A 20,443-nucleotide genomic window follows, 5' to 3' on the forward strand; every position below is an offset into this window, starting at 1 on the left:
AGACTAGACTCCAATTACCAGCTGCTTAAGTTCTTGATGTATTTATACATTTAAATTTTTAATCATAATTTCAGTGTGTTCTTAAGCATAAAACCTTGGATATGCTAATTAACAAGTTTTAAGATTAAGTGGGAATTTTCATCTGATATATCATAATTTTATATGGAAAAAGATGAACTTTTAATTGATTTTTCTCCAAGTGCAAAGAGATTTTTTTAATAAAAATCAATTTGACAGAGTTCAATTTCTGTGACATTACATTAAGGATCAAATATGCATTCCAATATAAGGTGTAGCACAGATATTCTGAGCAGCCAAAAGGGCCAAATCATGGAGCAAAAAAAGCAAAAAAAAATATGATTCCTCTATACATCAAACACTGAAGCACCAACCCTGGATTTTTACACAAAATAATCTTTGGTAAAGCACCAATGCCTTTAAGTAAACACATATTTGATGCACAGATGTCACTGAAGCAAAGGCTATTTTATCGCAATGAGGTACATTTTACTACATCAATGAGCACTGGCATAAACAGTTTGTGCAGTATCTAACTGTTAGAATTATGTTAGCCGAGTGCCAGTGATGTTTCTTCCCTCTGCATAAAAGAGAGAAAGATTTTTTTCTTTCAGTTGGTCTGGAGTTACATTATTGTAGTCATTAAATAGCAAAGAAAACTTAAAAGTAGCATATATAACACTTCTAGTGGGGTGTAAACCAGTACCACATAATCAAACATGTTAATATTTCTACAACAAATTATGAACCAACACACCAAGTGGGATAAACTTAGTCTATAAATAGACTTTTTTCAGTTTGAGACATGTTTTGCTACCAAGTAAGTTCAGGCTGGGTTCATCTCTTTCAATTACTCTGTGATAAACTCCCAGGTGAGAAATACCACTCAAAGGAAAATAGAGAAGACTCTTACCTCGGCACATCAAACCTCCTTCTTCGTAGCCAGCATTGCAAGAGCACTTGCCGATGGGTACAAGCCATTCTCCTTCTGTGCTGCAGTACATCCTGGGAGCATCTTCCTCCTTAGAATTGTTAACACAAGAACCTCTGACTTCCACCAGGGATTGGGAATCCATGGGTACTGTGTCTGGAAACATAGCTAGATTCTTCACCGTAAATGGGCACTTTTTGAAGTATACCCTCACAGACACCAAGGCAACACAAGCACCAACATCTTGAAAAGCCAAATAAAATCCCTTTTTGTTGACAGGACCTACTTCTCTAACCTCAGTGTTGAGTTTAAGAATTCTGTCCCCGAGATCCATTTGAGTGAAACTTTCATCAGCTGCAATGGTGTCTATCTTTGTAAACTGATGCTCTCGGAATTTGACCCCATGATCATCATCTGACTCCATGTAATACAGGTTGAAAGTCTCCTTGCAAGTTCCCGAAACCAGTGGAATGCTATTGCAGTCCCTCAGAGTGAACTTGAGCTCCACGTAGATCTTCTGAGCCGAGTTCCTGGAGACCCAGTTTGTCCTCAGCCAATTATTTTGACTGTGATCCATGACATTGCACACCTGGTAAGTCCTGATGGGTGTGTAATGTTCATCAACACCACTGATCTCTTCCCACTGAAGAATCAAAGGAGGAAAAAAAAAAAGGAGACTCAGAATTAATGAGGCAAACATAATGAATACAAGGTGAACGTGTCAGTAGCATCACAGGAAATACGAAGTAAACAAGCAGAAACTTCAGTGTTATTCATTAAAGATCATGATGTGGAGAAATTCCAAAACATTCTTGTTTGTAGTTTTTCTTATTTTCAAGGTTCTCTGAGTTCATTGACACAAAGTAATTTATAATTTTGATGAACACATTTGAATTGGATTGCAGTTTATGGAATATTCAAGAAAAAGTTGCTTAGTAATTGATTATACTTAGCCTAATATTCCAGGATCAAAACTCCAAATCGGTCATCTCCAATAACATAATGAAATGGTTTTCTTGTATATTTTTGAATTGTTTTTTGCTTGTTATTTTTAAAAGAATGCAAAATACCACTGCCTAAAATGAATCTTTATTAAACTTTTCCCAATTTGGGCCAAATTTTGGTAAAGTCAATATGTGGCAAAACAAAGTAAATCTAAATGACATCATTACCATGGATCTTCATGCGTGACATTTTTTAAGGTACTTAGTCATTTCAAGGAATATGTGTTGAGGAACTATGAAAGCAAATTTGAAGTAAAAATATAAACATGGCTCCCTTCCCCCTCAAAATAAAACTTTAATAGTTATGCATGGAGAACTGAAGACATACGTGTAGTAAGCATTTCAATTCTTAATATCTTTTACCCACATTAAATTTTATGCAAGCAAGAAATAAATGGATATGTAGGTTGCTGCTATTATTATAGCAGTTAGGATTATCCTAATACAACTTTTCTCACTGTAAAAACACTTAAAAAGCTTTAAGATTTTTTAGAACAGTAAGGATTGCTTCCTGTGATCCTTAGGCCAGACATAGAGAAGCTTTTAAGTTAGCATCAGACAGTTTGTGTTACTTATGATTCTATAACTACTATACTACCTGTTTTAACTATTATCCTCATGTCTATATTTTATTTTCACCATGCCAAATTTTGCCTGCTGCTGCCATGAAAATACACCTTTTGCCATGTCATTCTGGAATTCAGAGTCTTCTATGGCTCCCCAGAACCTACGCAATAGCTTGCAAACTCTTTAGTTTTTGTGTTTTCCCAAAAACTGGTCCCAATTTAAATTTATATTTTTCTGAAAGTATGAATTGAGACTAGTGACTGATATGTCTTACTCAGCACACACTGTGCTCTTGTCACTGTGAACTCTTCCACTGTTTTTGCAAGTTATGTGGGATCTTCCTTTGTTTGTGGTACCACCTCACCTGGACTGTCTCATTTCTTCTTGATGCCTTCCACTACCCTGTCATTCTTAAGAAACTTTCTCTATTATTCAACTCTAATTAAATGCCTTATTCATTTACAAACTTAATTCATGATCCATGCTAGGATTAATTTAGTTTTGGTACACACACGTTTGCTAAATTTTAGCCCTCTTCATATCCTCCATGGTATGCAGCACAAAGCTTCACCTTTGGGAGATGCACAAAAATGCTTTTTGTCTTATAATATGTGTAGGAATCATTCAGGGGGTGAAGAAATATAAAGTTCTTATTAGAGAATGCATTTTAATTTTGTAAATACATAAATAAAATCATGTGGAGCCCATTACAAATGTGTTCCTAAATTTTTCTCCATTAAGAGAGTTAATTATTTTCATCATGAATGGCAAGTTTTAGATATTTTTAGTTAAATTAAGGGCATTTAAACTGTATTGACATTTTTTCTATTTATATTTATTGAAAGCACATAGGAATTCCAATCCCCAAATTCTACTGACAGAATGAAATAAAATATTAATTTGTTAAATTGGTGGTAACCACAAGCAAAGAAATACGACATTTATTTGGACTTTGAATTCATTGGAAAAAATAAATTATTTACTTTAGGATGTTTGAATTATCAAATGTGTGGACCCCAATGGGTGTGAGAAACACAGTCTAAAAACTTCTATTCTCCATGGCTCTCTTACCAACCTAAAAACAAAGCAGAAACAAATGAAAAGTACTTATTTTAATAATCTTAGATCATTTAGGGTCTGGAATATAAGACAGGCACTCATTTTCTGGAGACAAAATTGGCTTGACTTCATTGGTCACATCCAAGGTCCAACAAAGGAACAAATTTGAACTGGTCTAGAAAACTCTAAACATAATATACAAGATATATTTCCATCTAAATGTAAGAATAGAAAATATTCACACCATACTTTAATGATCACCTGTACATCATTTCAAACATCCGTGCCGTGACTGTATTCTGCAGAGAGTTTTTAGGAAGAAAAGTGCCCCTGAGAGCTCAGGTCTCAAGTCTTTACACCGAGGTGCCTATAATAGTACAGTCACACTCAAAGCAAAATTAATGTATTAGTTTAAAATCAGAGAAATAAAAGAAGAGCGAACAGTTGGAGCTCAGAAAAACTCTGATGTTGAAAAGTCAGTGTTATGTGGAATCTTCTCCATTATCCTGACATCGGTCCTACAAGGGCTTTGTAAAGTACAGAGCTAACAAACCTCCAAAGAACAGATGTCTTCTGTGAACATGTTACAGAAAGTTAGATCATGAACATCATTACTTAAAAATACACCAACTGACTTAAAAACTTTTAGGTCAAGATTTCCTTATCAGAATAGATATGAGTTTGTGCTTTGATGGCTGAATCGGTTGCAAATTTCTCCTGCTATGAACAGCGTTCACTAGACATCAGAGAAGAGACTATGTAGAGATTTTCATAATTTGATGCAAAATATTATTTTAATTATGGAGATATCACTGTAGTTTAACACTTTTCCTCTCAGTGTTAATTTGGCAAGCTATCACGTGTCCTTGAATGCAGAGGTATAAATTGCAAGAAGATAACGCAAACAGCATCAGATGCTTTGCACATAAAAGGTTGCAGAGAGCAATTATCACTTCATTAATTTGTAATGAAGACCAAATTGCCTGTAAGTGATGGTGGATTGCCATCTCAGACCACATGAAAGAAAAGCAAGTCTCTAATTCTAGAATTTGCTAAAGACTAAAGATAGTAGAAATAAAATCTCTACATGAACATTTTCTCAATAGCAGCAGTAACAACGGAAACCATTAATGAAAGATGTTGTAAAATCTACACTTTACAAATTTAAAGAATGTCCATATTTACCCCCTCTTCCTACTCCAAGAACTAATGTGTAACCTTCATAAATTATTGGAGATATTATATTGTTATAGTAATTGTCCCAAAGTGGACCTGGAGAAAAAATGGATGACGTATAAAATTAGTGACATATAGAATTGAGTGGTTCAAATCATCTTTCTCTTCATTTTCCTCATCCTTAAAAAAATTCTCTGCAAGGGTGCCCAGCTGTAAAGTTGTCTTCTGCAGAAAAGGACACAGAACTAGGAAGAGCTCAAATTCTTCCTACAGCTCAAATTTAAAACCAACAATTCTGGTATTTAGATTCCAGATTCTTACTCTGAGCTTTAATTATTAGACCACAGAGGCCAGAGCTGAGTTGCTTGTTTTTTCTTCTTTTTCCAGGTTGCTATAACTATAAGAAAGCCATGTGCCCAGACTTCCTCTGCCTAGAAGGGTCATTCTGAAATCTATTCCCAGCAGCAAAACCACAGTGGAGCTCCTCATCGTCAAGAGAGAGTGTGGGGTGTGAAAGACACTCTTAATTTATGTTTTCTAGACAGCAGAGTTCCTTGTCACTGAGACAAACATGTATTTTGGTGGGAAACATATATTTTTAATAACTAATCAGCACTTAATAGCTATCATTTGCACGAGCTTCAATTATAGTAATTAAGGATTTATACTCATTATTGATTTTAGTTACTCTCTGAGATATATTTTTAGGTACTTCCTAATAGGTAGTATTTTCTTTAAGAAATGGAGAATCTGCAATACATTCAGTGCATAGATTAACATGATGTGGGAAATATTAAGAAAGTAAGAAAAAATAACTTCACGATTTACCTTACAAGACTTAAAACCAGTTTTTTGGAAATTTGAAGATGACAATTAAAAGAAAATGATCGCCAGTATTCTTATTTTTACAATGTTACAGTTACACTTCAATGGTTAATAAGAAACATATGGTTCTGCACTTTACAAAATGCTAATGATGATTAATCTTGCCCTCAATAATTTTAAGTGATGTTAAGTTAGTTCGTGTTATTCTTTCTTCACTCATATTTCTTACTCCCATGTTTCTTTCCCTTTGTACACACCCATAGTCATCTCAAAGTTCACCCTAGAAATATTTGAACATTTATCTCATATCTGCATGTTAAGCATGCAGATGTATGTTGCTTACAGTAAGGATGTTAATATCAAGCATCAGGCACAGATATATCTACAAAAATCAGTATTTTCCATCCATACGTAGTTTTTCTTAGCTCATTCTACTCCCAAAAGTACACACACACAGATGTATATTTCTAATAATATTATATAAAATGGTAGAGTAAAATGAAAAAGGTGAGAAAAATGAGGAATAAGATTGTTTGATTTTTGGGTCTTTGTTACTGTTGCTGCTGATTTTTGGTCAAGTAAGAGAATTACAATTGCAACCAGGGATCCAGGAGAGAGAAGATGGGGATTTTATGTTGGAAATCCAGCATCAGCAACAAGATGGGGTCCAGGGTCTAAGGATAGAAATACCCAGAGGGGCATGCCTGGGATGGTATGGCCAGTAATCTTAATGAATGCCATCCACTACCCTCCCCCCCACTTTTAACCCCTATATGTCCAGCAGAAATTTGATAATGGTATTAAAACTGCCTTATTAAATATAGGGAGGACAACATCTCATTTTGGGTAAAATATACTAAGAGCTGGAAAACCAGGAAAGGATTTAAAGGACCAGAGATTTTTTTTAAATTTATTTTTATTGTGGCAACATTGGTTTATAACATTATATAAATTTTGGGTGTGTATCATTATATTTTGATTTCTGTGTAGACTACATCATGTTCACTACCCAAAGACTAATTATAATCCATCACTACACACACGTGCCTAAATACCCCTTTCACCCTCCTCCCTTCCACTTCCCCTCTGGTAACCACCAATCCAGTCTGTTTCTACGTGTTTGTTTGTCCTTGTTTATCTTCTACTTATGAGTGAGATCATATGGTATTTGACTTTGTCCCTCTGACTTATTTTGCTTAGTGTATTGCCCTCAAGGTCCATCCATGTTGTCACAAATGGCCAGATTTTATCATTTCTTAGGGCTGAGTAGTATTCCATTGTGCAAATATAGCACATCTTTTTTATCCATTAGTCTCTTGATGGGCACCTAGGTTGCTTCAAAGTCTTGGTTATTGTGAATAATGCTGCAATGAACACAGGGGAGCATGTATCTTCATGCATTTGTGTTTTCATGTTCTTTTCATAAATACCCAGCTGTGGGATAGCTGGATCATATGGTAGATCTATTCTTAATTTTCTGAGGAATCTCCATACTGTTTTCCACAGTGGCTGCACCAGTTTGCACTCCCACCAGCAGTTTATGAGGGTTCCCTTCTCTTCACATCCTCTCCAACACTTGTTTCCTATCCTGTTAATTATAGCCATTCTGACAGGAGTGAGATGATGTCTCATTGTAGCTTTTATTTGCATTTACCTGATAGCTAATGATGTTGAACATCTTTTCATGTGCCTGTTGTCCACCTGTATATCTTCTTTGGAAAAATGTCTGCTCAGATCTTTTGCTAATTTTTTAATTGCATTGTTAATTTTTTTGTTGTTGAGCTGTATGAGTTCTTTATGTGTTTTGGATATTAACCCCTTATCTGATATATGGTTTGCAAATATCTTCTCCCAATTGTTAGGTTGTCTTTTCGTTTTGTTGATGGTTTCCTTTGCTGTGCAGAAGCTTTTTAGTTTGATGTAGTCCCATTTGTTCATTTTTTGTATTGTTTCCCTTGCCCAGTCAGACATAGTACTTGAAAATATGCTGCTAAGACTGATGTTGAAGAGTGTACTGCCTATGTTTTCTTCTAGAAGTTTCCTGGTTAGAGGACCAGAGATTATGAATGAGAAAAGACAACAAAGGATTTCGAGTGAGAGGAAGAGTTTAGACCTGGAGGACGTAAGATCGCTGTTTAGAATTCTCAGGCATATTGGCCAAGCCATGATACCGTCTGCAAGTACAAGATGCAGCCTGTTACAGGCGTTGTCTTCCGAAAGCTTGAGGGCATGGGGATCCTTGGGAGCCCTGCAGGGTGTGCCTTAGATTCTCTGTCTCTCTCCAGCACCTCGCGCTCACCAATGCTCCCACCTTCATTCTCAGTCCTTCTCGGTTTCTTTCAACCTGGACGGGAACCAGAGCACCCTTGGCTTCGCCATTGCAGGGCTTCATTCGTACGTCCTCTCCTCCCAGTCAGGATTCAGTGGGATTTTAGGGAGACCTCAGGGCTGTGCACACCTTCGCACCTTATTTCTGACCACTGTCTGTCTAATTCTCTTACATCAATGGTTCTCATTTCTGGCTAAACCTTAGCCAGAGAGCTTTTTTATAATACTGTTTCATGGGTGCCTATCTAAACTAATTATTGTTTCCAAATTGCCTACAGTTGGGAACCAATGCTATATGTCCCTTGGCCTTCTGAATTATTAATTTCTGATGTCAACTTGACCTGACAGCATACTCCAAAATCAGCTTCCAAGACTTCTGAATCTCCTTAGAAACCATGTCTGAAGTTCTGGAAAGCCCTGCCCCTGTCTCTGCAGAAGGACCTTTTGCTAAGCTCACATGCCATCTGGGTTTGAATCCAGATTTGCCAAGGCCCAGACACGCCTCATGCAGAAGCTCACCTGGATAATGTCAGCTACTACCAGCCACCAAAGTTTGCGTGATATTATTAGAACAAACAAAGTAAATCTAATCAGAGTTTCTTCTATTTTGCATCTGGTGGTAAATATAAAACCTGTGTGTTACAGAAAGATGTAAACAAAGTCTGTGGGAAAGTCATCTTTATCACTGGGATGAATGCAAGACAACTGGCTTTAGGCATGCACTGTTTTTATAGTTTGCTAGTTCCCTCCTGTGATTTTCTTTGGTGATGTGTGATTTTTTAAGATGCTTCCATAATAGCAGTTTTGTTCAATTTGACATGCATTTATTAAATGTTTCTATGTGTAAAGCCTATGTTAGAATAGAAAGTGTAGATAGTAAAAAGGTAAGTAGAATGCCATTTTTGTTATCAGAAGTTGATGCTGGAGGGAGCGGCATGAGAATCCCACAGGCAGATGATGACATGTTCTCTATTTGTGGTCCTGCAAGAAGCTGTGGAGAAAGGAAGTATTACCACCAGAAGGAAAGTTCTGGAACAGCATAAAGGAAGAAGAAAAGGAAGGTTAGAATGGCTCGAACTTTTACAGGTGGGAATATGGGGGCAGGCAGAGGGAGGAAAAGTGTGAGCAAACAGGAAGTTGTGTGAGGACCAACCTGTTTAAGGAATTGGGTTTTGGTGTGGCAGGACAAGGGGTGCTAAGCAGTGGGAGTGTGGGCAGCTGCTTAGAACAGAAAGGCCTGGGCCAGTTTGAGCAATATCAACTGACATGTCTTTACTTCATTTACTACAGTGAGACACTACTGAAGAGAGGCACATGGTCAGCTCTGGACCATGAGTTGGTTCTCCAAAGGAAAAAAATAGGACGGTTTCAGACAGACCCCTGCAAAGACACAGAAGACAGGCCTTAAGATGACGTCTGTTGAGCGAATGTGCACCGAACATTCCTAAAAGATTATAAAGAGATGTCACTTTTTCTTGTGAATGAATAGAGGACACAACTACATGTGCAGAAAGTGTGACATAGCTCATTAAATTAGAATTTTTTTGACTGCTAACACATATTTCAGAAAGACTCCTGTTTGTACTGAAAGATTGCAAGCATCAACAGGAAAAAAATCAAGATATGTGTCTGTAAATAAATGCGTTTCTTTAATTTTTCTCTTCTGAAACAGTGTTCTCATTATACTCTGTACATCTCCTTTCAAGAACAGTCAGCTTATATTTATTGAATAACTATAACATGCCAAACTCCGTATTAATAATATCGTAATGAAGGAGATAGACAGGGTACCTGTTCTTAAGGAACAGAGAGTCCCTTTGTTATATCCATTGTTATTTTTTTTTAAGATTTTATTTTTTTTCCTTTTTCTCCCCAAAGCCGCCCAGTGCATAATTGTCTATTCTTCGTCGTGGGTCCTTCTAGTTGTGGCATGTGGGACGCTGCCTCAGCGTGGTTCAATGAGCAGTGCCATGTCCGCGCCCAGGATTCGAACCAATGAAACACTGGGCCGCCTGCAGCGGAGCGCGTGCGAACTTAACCACGCGGCCACGGGGCCAGCCCCTATCCATTGTTATTTTATAAAGAGATACTCATTTCTTTCTTTCATTACTATTTTTTCTCCCCTACATGGTTTCCAGTTTGGCTCATCTTCCCCTCCCAAACATCTAGCCCAGTGGCTAAAACCAAGTACCCTACAGAGATTTACTAAAATTAAATCTCTTGTGATGTACCAAAAGTTAAATATATAACTAACAAATTACAGAGGGGTGCTTGCTGGTACAGAAGGCATTGAATTTTAAAAATCAATACTCTGGAGAGGTATGTGTCAGAGAGTGGCTCTCACTAGGTAAAGACCCATTCCATGTTTATAAGAATTTGCAATTTTTTTTTTAAGAAAAAGAGGGAAATAAATTTCTAGAAACTAAGTGTCAGTAAATTTATGATAAAGAATTTTGGAAGAGATGGTAAACATCTTTGGAAGATGAAGAAAAGAATCTTAAAGTCTAGGAGATGGAGAGATGGCAATAGAAGAACTTTCAAAAATAATGCAAAATGCTTAAAGACCAACCAAAAAAGTGAATATCTAGTTAGAGGAATTGACTTGCAACAGATATGATGTGCTAAAATATAAACGATACCTTGGGGAGACCATATCTAAATTCACCGTTGTAAAATGTTTTCAATTAAACCTGCTAATTTGTATTTATTTTTCCTGTGAGGGGAAGAATGTCAACATTCTTTAATGGAAGGATAGGAAAAGTGTAATTTGCATTATAGAGAATTGATTTTAATAGTGAAATATTTCAATTTATAATGTGAAAGAGACTTATAATTGCAAAAATGTGATTTTAAAAACTATAACCATGAAGTATATCATTATCTGCAAATTACTTCGGTAAAGAGGAGCTCAATATGGTTAAAATATAATTTAACAAACCATTTATCTATTCCACAAAAGTTGGAAAAATAAACATTGTTTACATTTATCAGAGATTTTGCTCACTCTGTCTTCCTCTTCATATATAGCCAAATGACTTTACTTTTTATACAATAAATTTCCCTTGAATATTAGGGAATGGGACAATGAGACTATCATGTTTCCAATTCTTGGACAAATGTTCAATATGAAATTGCCCAATAAAAATGGTAATTTTAGAACTCAATATAATTGCTTGAAAATAATGGGGGGAAATTCCATGCAGGTTGGCTTAACTTGTCTGGATTGAAATCTGTGCTAACACGGACATTTACAGAATTATTACAAATGTTCAGCTACTTAGAGACTCATGCATAGCGGTGACGGCAGAGCGCCTCGCACCAGTGGTGAGGTTCGTGTCGTTTCCCGCCATGACAATGCACCGCAGGCCCGGTAACTCACAGCGATTGACTATCCACCTGTGCAGCACTGACAGCGACGAAACGAAATCCACTCACGTCACTGTGGAACACATGCTCAGCTTTACAGATCTGTGGATAACTAAGTTTATTTTTTAACACAATAAGTATCATTCTTGAGGGCATTTCCCTGAAATGTAAGCTGCTTTATAGCAACCATCTTAAAGCTACAGAGACTCTTCTGCTGCTCTGCCAGTGAGGGTAGCAACAGCGCTTCCTGGAAACCTTCGACCCTCAGCCACCAAGCACCCTAGGGAGCCCAGAGTGAGGGGTGGAGTCACACAGCGCCTGGCTTGAGACCTAGCCCTGCGACCTGATGACCGGGAGGCTTAACAGACTGCGATTCAATTTACACACCTGTAAAATGGGGAAAAGAACAGAAAACTCTTTCTGCAGATTTGTGAGAAAAAGCAGATTACCGACTTAAAATAGTTGTAACACTGTGTGGCTTCTGGGAAACAGTAAATGAATGTTATTAGTATTCTGCTAAAACTAAGTTAACCAAAAGTGTCATTGGAATACACGGATGTTTTTTCCTTGTAAAATAATGGGAATGTATTTTAAATTCAAGCTTTTCCTATTTCTACTCTTTTTAAATGAGTCTAGAGTTCTTTTAAATTTATTTGAGGTTACCACTATTTCTGACAAGTGTAATTTGTTTTATTGTTTTGAAATTCCATAAATACGATTAATGACAAAAGCTAGCTGAATATTGGACTGCTTCTTATTTTTATTATAAATGAGCCATCTTTTCTCTATGATCAATTTGCCATTTTATGTGGAGTAAAAGTTTTGCCAATAATATTCCACACTTTACCGGGTACTATTGTTCTGTAATTTCATTAAATATTTGACTTTACCTCCTATTCTTTTTTTTAAATAAAAAGTATATAATCTATCTGTATAACTTACTAATAAACATATTCTACCCTTTAATAAAATAAAAATATGTACTATTATTATGACGCTTTTACTTCATACTGGGCAGTGTGTTCCGCATCTGTGATCTCAGGTCTAAAATGGGGATGAGATCTATCTCTCTCATCGGATTGCTCAGTTGATTAATAGATGATGTTGATAGCTAATAAGTGCTTTCATAGTCATTACCTGCTAAGTAAAACAAATATTTATTAAGCACTTATGTACTAGTTTTCTGGTACTACCATTATGATAAAGGTGTAGAACTCATGGTTTCTTGCCCTGGAAAAGCTTACATTATAAGAATGGAAATACATGTGTGCAATGCTAATGTTAGACAGTCATGCATTCATTCAACAGAAATCCACTGTGAGCCAGGCACTCTTCTATGCCTTGGGGATGTCCCACCCCATGGAAAAAATAATAATCAAGTCACTAACGTTTTCATGGGGCTTATGTTCTTCTTGAGAGAAAACAAAGAGTAAGCAAACACACATACACACACACACACACACACACACACCCATAGGTGAGGTAGTGATAATCATTACAAAGAAGAACAAAGATAAAAACAGGATAAGGGAAGAGAAGATCATAGGTGAGTTGATGAAAATTATATCTTAGATGGAGTAACCAGGGATAAGTTCTCATTTCTGCAGACATGAGTGAAGTGGAAACCAGGCAAATATGTGGATACAGCGTCCCAGGCTGAGAGAAGAGGAAGCCCACAGGCGGTGAGACTGGTGGTGCTGTTGTAACAGCAAGGAGGCCACTAGGGCTGAGGCCCCGGGGTGCAGGTGTGAAGTGGGGAAACGCTAAGCAGACAGGCAGCTGGGGACAAGAGCATTTAGGTCCATGTGAGGCGCTTTGGCTTTTATTCTCAGACAAATAGGAATTCAGTAAAGAGTTTGACCAGAACAGTGACATACTCCATCACATATTGAAAAGGTCATGGGTTGCTGTGTGGAAAATAAACATAAGGAGCAAAGGTCCAAGATGCAAGGTCATTCGGAGGTTAATATAATAGCTTAGGTGAGAGAGGATGGGACATTATTGATGGGGGAGGGAGTGAACAAATCAAATTCTAGGAATATTTTGGTAGTAGAGCCAAAGGACTTGATGGTGGATTGGTGTGGGACATTAGAGAAGGGCAGAGAATGTGTCAAAGAATGGCAATACTCATTGTGGGAATAGAGAAAGAGAACAGCAGCTGAGAGGTGGCATTTAGGCAAGAAATTTAAACATAAGTGGAATTTTTATTAGTGAAAATAGGTGATGAGGGGAAAAAAGAAAAAGGAACACCCAGGCAGAGGAAGCAACATGAAAGAAAGGCATACAAACACAAAAGTACTGACTAAATGTGGGTATTGTGAGGTAGCTAAAGTGAGAAAGGAAGCTAGTCTTTCTTTGATTAATCTACCACCCCTGTTAGGCATGAGGGACTCTATTAGGTGCTGGAGTGATAGCAATGAACAAAATGGTCTGAAATCTCTCTCCTCAGGGAGTGTACCCCCTAGAGGGAGAGACAGGTTAAAAAAACAAGATAAAGAAGTAAAATTTATGTTTTCTTATATAGTGGTATGTTTTAAGAAGCAATAAAGGAGGCAAAGAGAGGGCACAGCTGTATATGTTGGGAGGAGGGGAAGATTTTAAAAAGAATGGCCCAGGAGAACCTCACTGGAAAGGTGATGTGATAAAGACCAGAAAAGATGGCTCACAGGAGAGGAAGCCTTCGCTGGCAGATGACATTTGAGTAAAGGAGTGTGGATGCGTCAGGAAAGGGCATGAAGCCAAAGGAGACAGCCATAAGAAGCCCGGCAGGACATATTTGCAGTAAAAGGCCTCAAGAAGTGGGGTGTATCTGGAGTAAAGAGCCCCAAGGAGCAGGGTGTATCTGGAGTAAAGAGCCCCAAGGGGTGGGGAGTATCTGGAGTAGGGAGCCCCAAGGTGTAGGGTGTATCTGGAGTAAAGAGCCCCAAGGAGCAGGGTGTATCTGGAGTAAAGAGCCCCAAGGTGTAGGGTGTATCTGGAGTAAAGAGCCCCAAGGAGCAGGGTGTATCTGGAGTAAAGAGCCCCAAGGTGTAGGGTGTATCTGGAGTAAAGAGCCCCAAGGAGCAGGGTGTATCTGGAGTAAAGAGCCCCAAGGGGTGGGGAGTATCTGGAGTAGGGAGCCCCAAGGTGTAGGGTGTATCTGGAGTAAAGAGCCCCAAGGAGCAGGGTGTATCTGGAGTAAAGAGCCCCAAGGTGTAGGGTGTATCTGGAGTAAAGAGCCCCAAGGGGTGGGGAGTATCTGGAGTAGGGAGCCCCAAGGTGTAGGGTGTATCTGGAGTAAAGAGCCCCAAGGAGTGGGGTGTATCTGGAGTCGGGAGCCCCAAGGTGTAGGGAGTATCTGGAGTAAAGAGCCCCAAGGAGTGGGGTGTATCTGGAGTAAAGAGCCCCAAGGAGCGGGGTGTATCTGGAGTAGGGAGCCCCAAGGTGTAGGGTGTATCCGGAGCAAAGAGCCCCAAGGAGTGGGGTGTATCTGGAGTAAAGAGCCCCAAGGTGTAGGGTGTATCTGGAGTAAAGAGCCCCAAGGAGTGGGGTGTATCTGGAGTAAAGAGCCCCAAGGAGCAGGTGTATCTGGAGTAAAGAGCCCCCAGAAGCAGGGTGTATCTGGAGTAAAGAGCCCCAGGGATTGGGACATATCTGGTATATCCTAGGAAGAGGGAGGAAACGAGGGAAGAAAGGGAAGAGTGGAAGGAGTTTAAGTCCATCCTGGGCTGAGCAGAGGATTGACAAGTCTCATTGTTTCATAGCATCACGCTAGTTGCTATAAAGAGAACAGGAGAAATTAGAGAAGGAGTACGAGATGATCATACGGACGGCTTGGAGTGTAACTGAGGTTTTTCATGACTCAAGCGATTCAAACAAAGCTCAGATTTAGGACGTTACTTTGATAAGAGTATTTAGGATGGATTGGAGGAGGACTGGAGGAGATGACTTAGAGAGTTATCATGATTAGCTAAGGGAGGGGTGGAGGGAGCTTGTCCCTTTGGCTCATTATTGATGTCCAGCCCCAAGCACAGTTCCACATAGTCCATTCATTGAATGAGCAAGTGAAAGGGTAATTTTTAATGGCAGTAACATTTCAGGGGTAGGACTAAGACTTGGCAATTGATGGATATTTGGTTTGAGAAAACTGAAAACCTGAAAATGACTCTGAGGTTTTAAGCTAATATTTGATAAGCATATTGATCATATTATGAGGATGTTAATAGCTATGAGCTTTCTCAGAAATGCATCGTTTTGTTCTTGTTAAAATCCTGGGCAGCAGGTGCTGTTATCAACTAATTCTACAGATGAGGCAAATGAAGTTTAGTAAGGGATTCAACCACCTGCCCCAAATAAGTAGCTGGTAAAAAGTGGTGCCTGCATTCAAACCCAGGGCTCTTACATTACAAAGCCTTTTCTATTTTCCACTAATCTGTCTTGATGACTTGGAAATAATGTTAGTAGCAGAGAGAGGCGGCAATATGGTGGGAAAAGTTTTGTGAGCAAGAAGAGCAGTTTTGTTTAATATAAGCCATCTGACACATCAGTGTGAAACACAGACAGAAACATTTTCAAAAGTTGGAAACGTCATTCAGAAGTCAGAGGGGAAAAAAAGGTATAAAAATAGAAATCCAGGGGCCAGCCCCGTAGCCAAGTGATTAAGTTCACGCGCTTGGCTTTGGCAGCGCAGGGTTTCCCCGATTCAGACCGCGGGCACAGACTTAGCACCACTCACCAGGCCAAGCTGAGGTGGTGTCCCACATAGAAGAACTAGAATGTAGAACTATGTACTGGGGGGACTTTGGGGAGAAGAAGAAAAAAAAGGATTGGCAACAGATGTTAACTCGCAGCCAATCTTCAAAAACAAAAAAAAAGAATAGAAATCCAGATTTTGGAGCTGCATAACTAAAGCTTTGGAAGTGATTAAGATGATTAAAAAAGAAAAAATATAAGAAAAAAAGAATCTTAGAAACTGTTTTGAAATGCTTTAGCGGTTAGGAAGAGAAAGATGAGCTGATGAAAGAAATGAAAAGATTATAAAAATTGCTCTTTCAAAGCATCCGTATTGAAATGTTCCCCACATCAAAAAGTTTCTTAAGGATGGAAAATACGGGAGTCTTTATGGAGGTAGGAGTTGAACAACGAGAAAACGTCAGAGATACGGGAAAGAACTTTGCATTTAACATAGAGGATACTTTACAGTGAAAGGCATGTGGTAGGCAAAAGGATATCTGTGACTACAAGAATTTTCTTTTAGGTAGTGGGGATTTTTCTAAAACTTTATGGAACTAAGGCGGGTATAGCAGAGAAGAAGTTGAGGTAGTAACCGCAGGCATTTCTTTAAACAATTTTCTTATTAAACAGAAAAGATTCAGTGGATTCTACAGGGACAGAGCCTGCATAAGGCATTTCCAACATAAAGGGACCTTGAGACCTTCTCCACAGTGGAAGAGACTGACATCTAGGGAGAGAGATAAAAGTGTCCACTGTCACAGTGCTGCTTGGTCTAGGGTCCAGCCTAGACCGACGAGATCCAGGTCTGACGCTCAGTTCCACATTCGCGCCAATACACCACACTGTCTCTGCCAAACAGAAAGGACTAATTTTGAAGTCAGTTTGGTAGAACTCTGTTCCATTAGTAATCCATGGGAAATCTTAACTGGAAATTCCCCTCAGTCACCGGCAAAGATTAATGGGTTTGAAACAAATGCAGGAAGGTTATATTGCTATATTTTTAGAAATTTTGAAATCCCATTTTATAAGCACATCATTATGTACTTTATAGTACATTTTAACAAGTTTTTGAAATATTAGTATTTTTTAAAGGAAAGCTACATCTTTGGAAGAATATTTGAGAATGGACTTAACCTTATTTCAATCTTGACCTAAAGACAATTGCAAACAAAATTGGCAAACATCTCCCTAAAAAAATTAACATATGATCAGAAATGTTCTATAATATACAGTATATTCAGTTTCATAGCCCAAAGTGAATGGGATTAGAAGCAAAAATAATAAATAAATTGGGATTGTAAATAACCACATGTTCAGGATTACAAATAAGTGTAATACATGGAAGGTTCATAAAATTTTAGAGATGAAGGAAAATTTAAACATTTGAATGTGGAAAGTGGTTCAGCATTATTAACATTTGAATAGCAAGTAAACACACTGGGAGAAACTTAAAAAGCTAAAGGGTATGTATTCAGAACATTATTTTGTATGATAAACCTTTTCAAAGAAAGCGTAATTGAACCGTTACCAAAATGATTGAGAATAGAGAAAATTTTCCTGACAAATTAAATTTTGAAAAATAGGTTTATCAAATTGTAACAGTTGTTACAACAGTAATACAAGGACAGTATCAATTGGGGGAACAGTTGCTAATTATCATCAGAGAAATTTTGAACTTTAAAACAAAATTTGAATCCCCAAATCACGGCCAAATACAAAGGATACAGAGTTCTTGTTTTCTTCGTTCACAGTATGACCATTTATTTGTGTGTGATATCTCAAATATCTTGTAAATGGCCCACATAAAGAGAAGGTCTTCAACAGAATATATTATTTTGTGGTTTCAAACGTTACGCTAATATAATCCATAACTCTATGCTGTTATCCAAATAATATTTTACTTTCTGCAAAAAGTTTCAGAGAATATTCACAGATAAATCCAAAAGCTTAGGTATAAATAATAGATGTGGCGAAGCACATTTATTTGAAAATGACTTCAAACTTTACAAATTTCGAGGAGTATCTGCATTCCTGACCAAACGAGGATAAAACTGGTATTTTTATAGCACCTGTTGGCGTTGGATTAGCAGCAGGATGGCTCCTAGTATGCTTTTCCTAAAATCACAGACCTCCAGAGTCCCTCAGCATCCAGAGCTAAATGGCACCTAAAATGGTCACATGGACCAGTTTACTGAGTAAGGATGCTGGAAAGAAAATATTCTGGTAGGATATTCCAGTCAATTCTGTACTCTGCTTATTGTAGAACTAACTCTTAAATGTCAGAACCATTTAGGTTGTTATAAATACCATTCAGTATTTATTTCTACTTTATTATATATATGATACATGTATTTTACATAATATATACATATATACATAATATATACACTATTTTATGACATATATTAAAATATAAGTGGTGATTTTACATATATTATATTTTACCCTCATTTGTATGTATTATGAAAGTTTCTGCTTAATAATCAGAATCATGCTAATTTGAAGACAATTAAACTTCAATTCGTGTAACCCTGGATGCAAGAGGGCCACAGAACATCATTTTCAGTATCAAGAACCATCCACTGGACTGTAGGTGGTGACTGTAGGTTAAGGAAGACTGTGGAGTGGAGTACGGATTCTAGAAGAAAATGTCTACAGTCTCCTCTTGGATTGTGGTGTTCCATCACAGGCTTGCCTAGTGCCCAACAATATCCCACACTGAATGCTTTTTACTGGCCAGACACTTGTCTATGTTACTGGTACGTGTACTCTAATACAATCCTCATCTCTAACCTGAGGGGAAAAGAATATTACCATCTAATGCCCATGAAGGAAGAGGACAATGAACTACTACCAAAGGGTAAAGTAAGAAGGTCTGTCCTCATATACCAGAGAGGAGGGCGTCACACAGCAGGAAGGGACTGGGGGGAGGATGTCACGCACCTCGAAGGGACAGGGAGGGCATCGTTGCGCACCAGGAAGGGACAGGGAGGCACTCGTCATCTGCCAGGAAGGTACCAAGGAGGTCCTCAAATGCTTGGAAGGGACAGAGGAGGTCATCATATACTAGGAAGGGACAGAGAGGAGGTCATTATCTGCTTGGAAGGGACAGAGGAGGTCTGTGGTCAAGCCCACAGTGCACAGATTGGGCTCTTAGTCATACTTCTCTGTGGAGCATGTTGTTTTGTTTATCTTACGTTTCTTGCTGTTTATTATTATTATTATTTTAGTGGGTCAGTTCCCAGTGACATTCTGTGCTTCTCATCCCCTCATATAGGTGTCAGAATCCTCCTTTTCCAAGCTCCGTTGCTTCCTGTGCATCCTTGGCACTACTGACGCTTTGACCTCTGGGTCCCAGTTCTTTCAGTGCCTTTTCTGTTCAGATTGTGGCCTCCCCACTGAGGCTGGGCCGCTGGTTCATAGCTGTGCACTTCTGTTCCCTCTTATCTAGTTCTATTGTATATATTACATCATACTGCCTTGATTTGCTTAAATATTTTTCTCTAAAGAAGTTATATTTTCCCTAAAGGTAAATTTATGTGATCTTTAAAAATTACAAATTCTCTGTGTAGCAGAGAATTGAGCAGAGTGCTTCAAAGCTTCTAATTTTCAAGGGCAGATCATATAAAGGTACAAAGTTGGTCAGGCACAACCTAGACCGAAGCCATGAAACTATGAAACTACGGAAAGGAACTATGGTAAGCTAGGGAACACAGTAATGGTCTAGAGAAATTCCATTTCAATTTTTCATAAACACTGTGGCCCAAATTTGTCCATATATTTCTGTCTCCTAATCTATCACAATATCTAGCAGGGGTCATCCAATAAATATTTGCTCAACTAATGAAAGAAGAATATTATATTTTGATTTTTCCAATAAAAAGAACACAATGAAATAGGTAGGCAGTGAACCATGTGTTATGGGCTGAGCTGTTTCCCCTCCAAATTTATATTTTGAAGTCCTAATCCCCATGCAGCAGGATGTAAGCATATTTGGAGATAGGGTCTATAAAGAGATAATCAAATTAAAATGAGATCTTTAGAGTAAGCCCTAATCCTATATGACTGAGGTCCTTATAAGAGGAGGAAATCTGGACGCAGGGAGAAGATGGCCATCAAGCCCAGGAGAGAGGGTGGACAGGTCCTTCCCTCCATCCTCAGAAGGAACAAGCTTGCTGACACCTTGACCTTGCACTTCTAGCCTCTAAGGAAATAAAGTTCTGTTGTTTAAGCCTCGCAGTCTGTGGTCCTTTGCTGCAGCAGCCCTAGCAAAGAATACACCGTGTAATAACATTTATGCAAGATTTAAAAGTTTTATATTCAAAAAAGTTTCTACTTAGAGGTGCCCGACTAATTGGTTGACTTATTATATACTCCAAACTTCCTGGTGAAGCATTTTTCATAGGTGTGCCTGGCAAACAAAGTGTTTTGAAGAGAGTTAGAAAAAGAATTTAAG

General features: G+C 38.2%; 1 protein-coding gene across 3 annotated transcripts in view; it reads right to left on the reverse strand.

The window, feature by feature from the left end:
- The window catches only part of EPHA3 (EPH receptor A3), a 362,266-nt gene that overhangs the window by 259,218 nt on the left and 82,605 nt on the right, over positions 1-20,443 (reverse strand). For all 3 annotated transcript variants that reach the window (XM_044750141.2, XM_044750142.2, XM_070488669.1), the window contains exon 3: positions 932-1,592. In XM_044750141.2, coding sequence (XP_044606076.2) covers positions 932-1,592 — 661 coding nt within the window. The remainder of the gene's footprint in view (positions 1-931; positions 1,593-20,443) is intronic.

The sequence above is a fragment of the Equus asinus genome, chromosome 18 (assembly GCF_041296235.1).
Source record: "Equus asinus isolate D_3611 breed Donkey chromosome 18, EquAss-T2T_v2, whole genome shotgun sequence".
NCBI classification, from domain to species: Eukaryota; Metazoa; Chordata; class Mammalia; order Perissodactyla; family Equidae; genus Equus; species Equus asinus.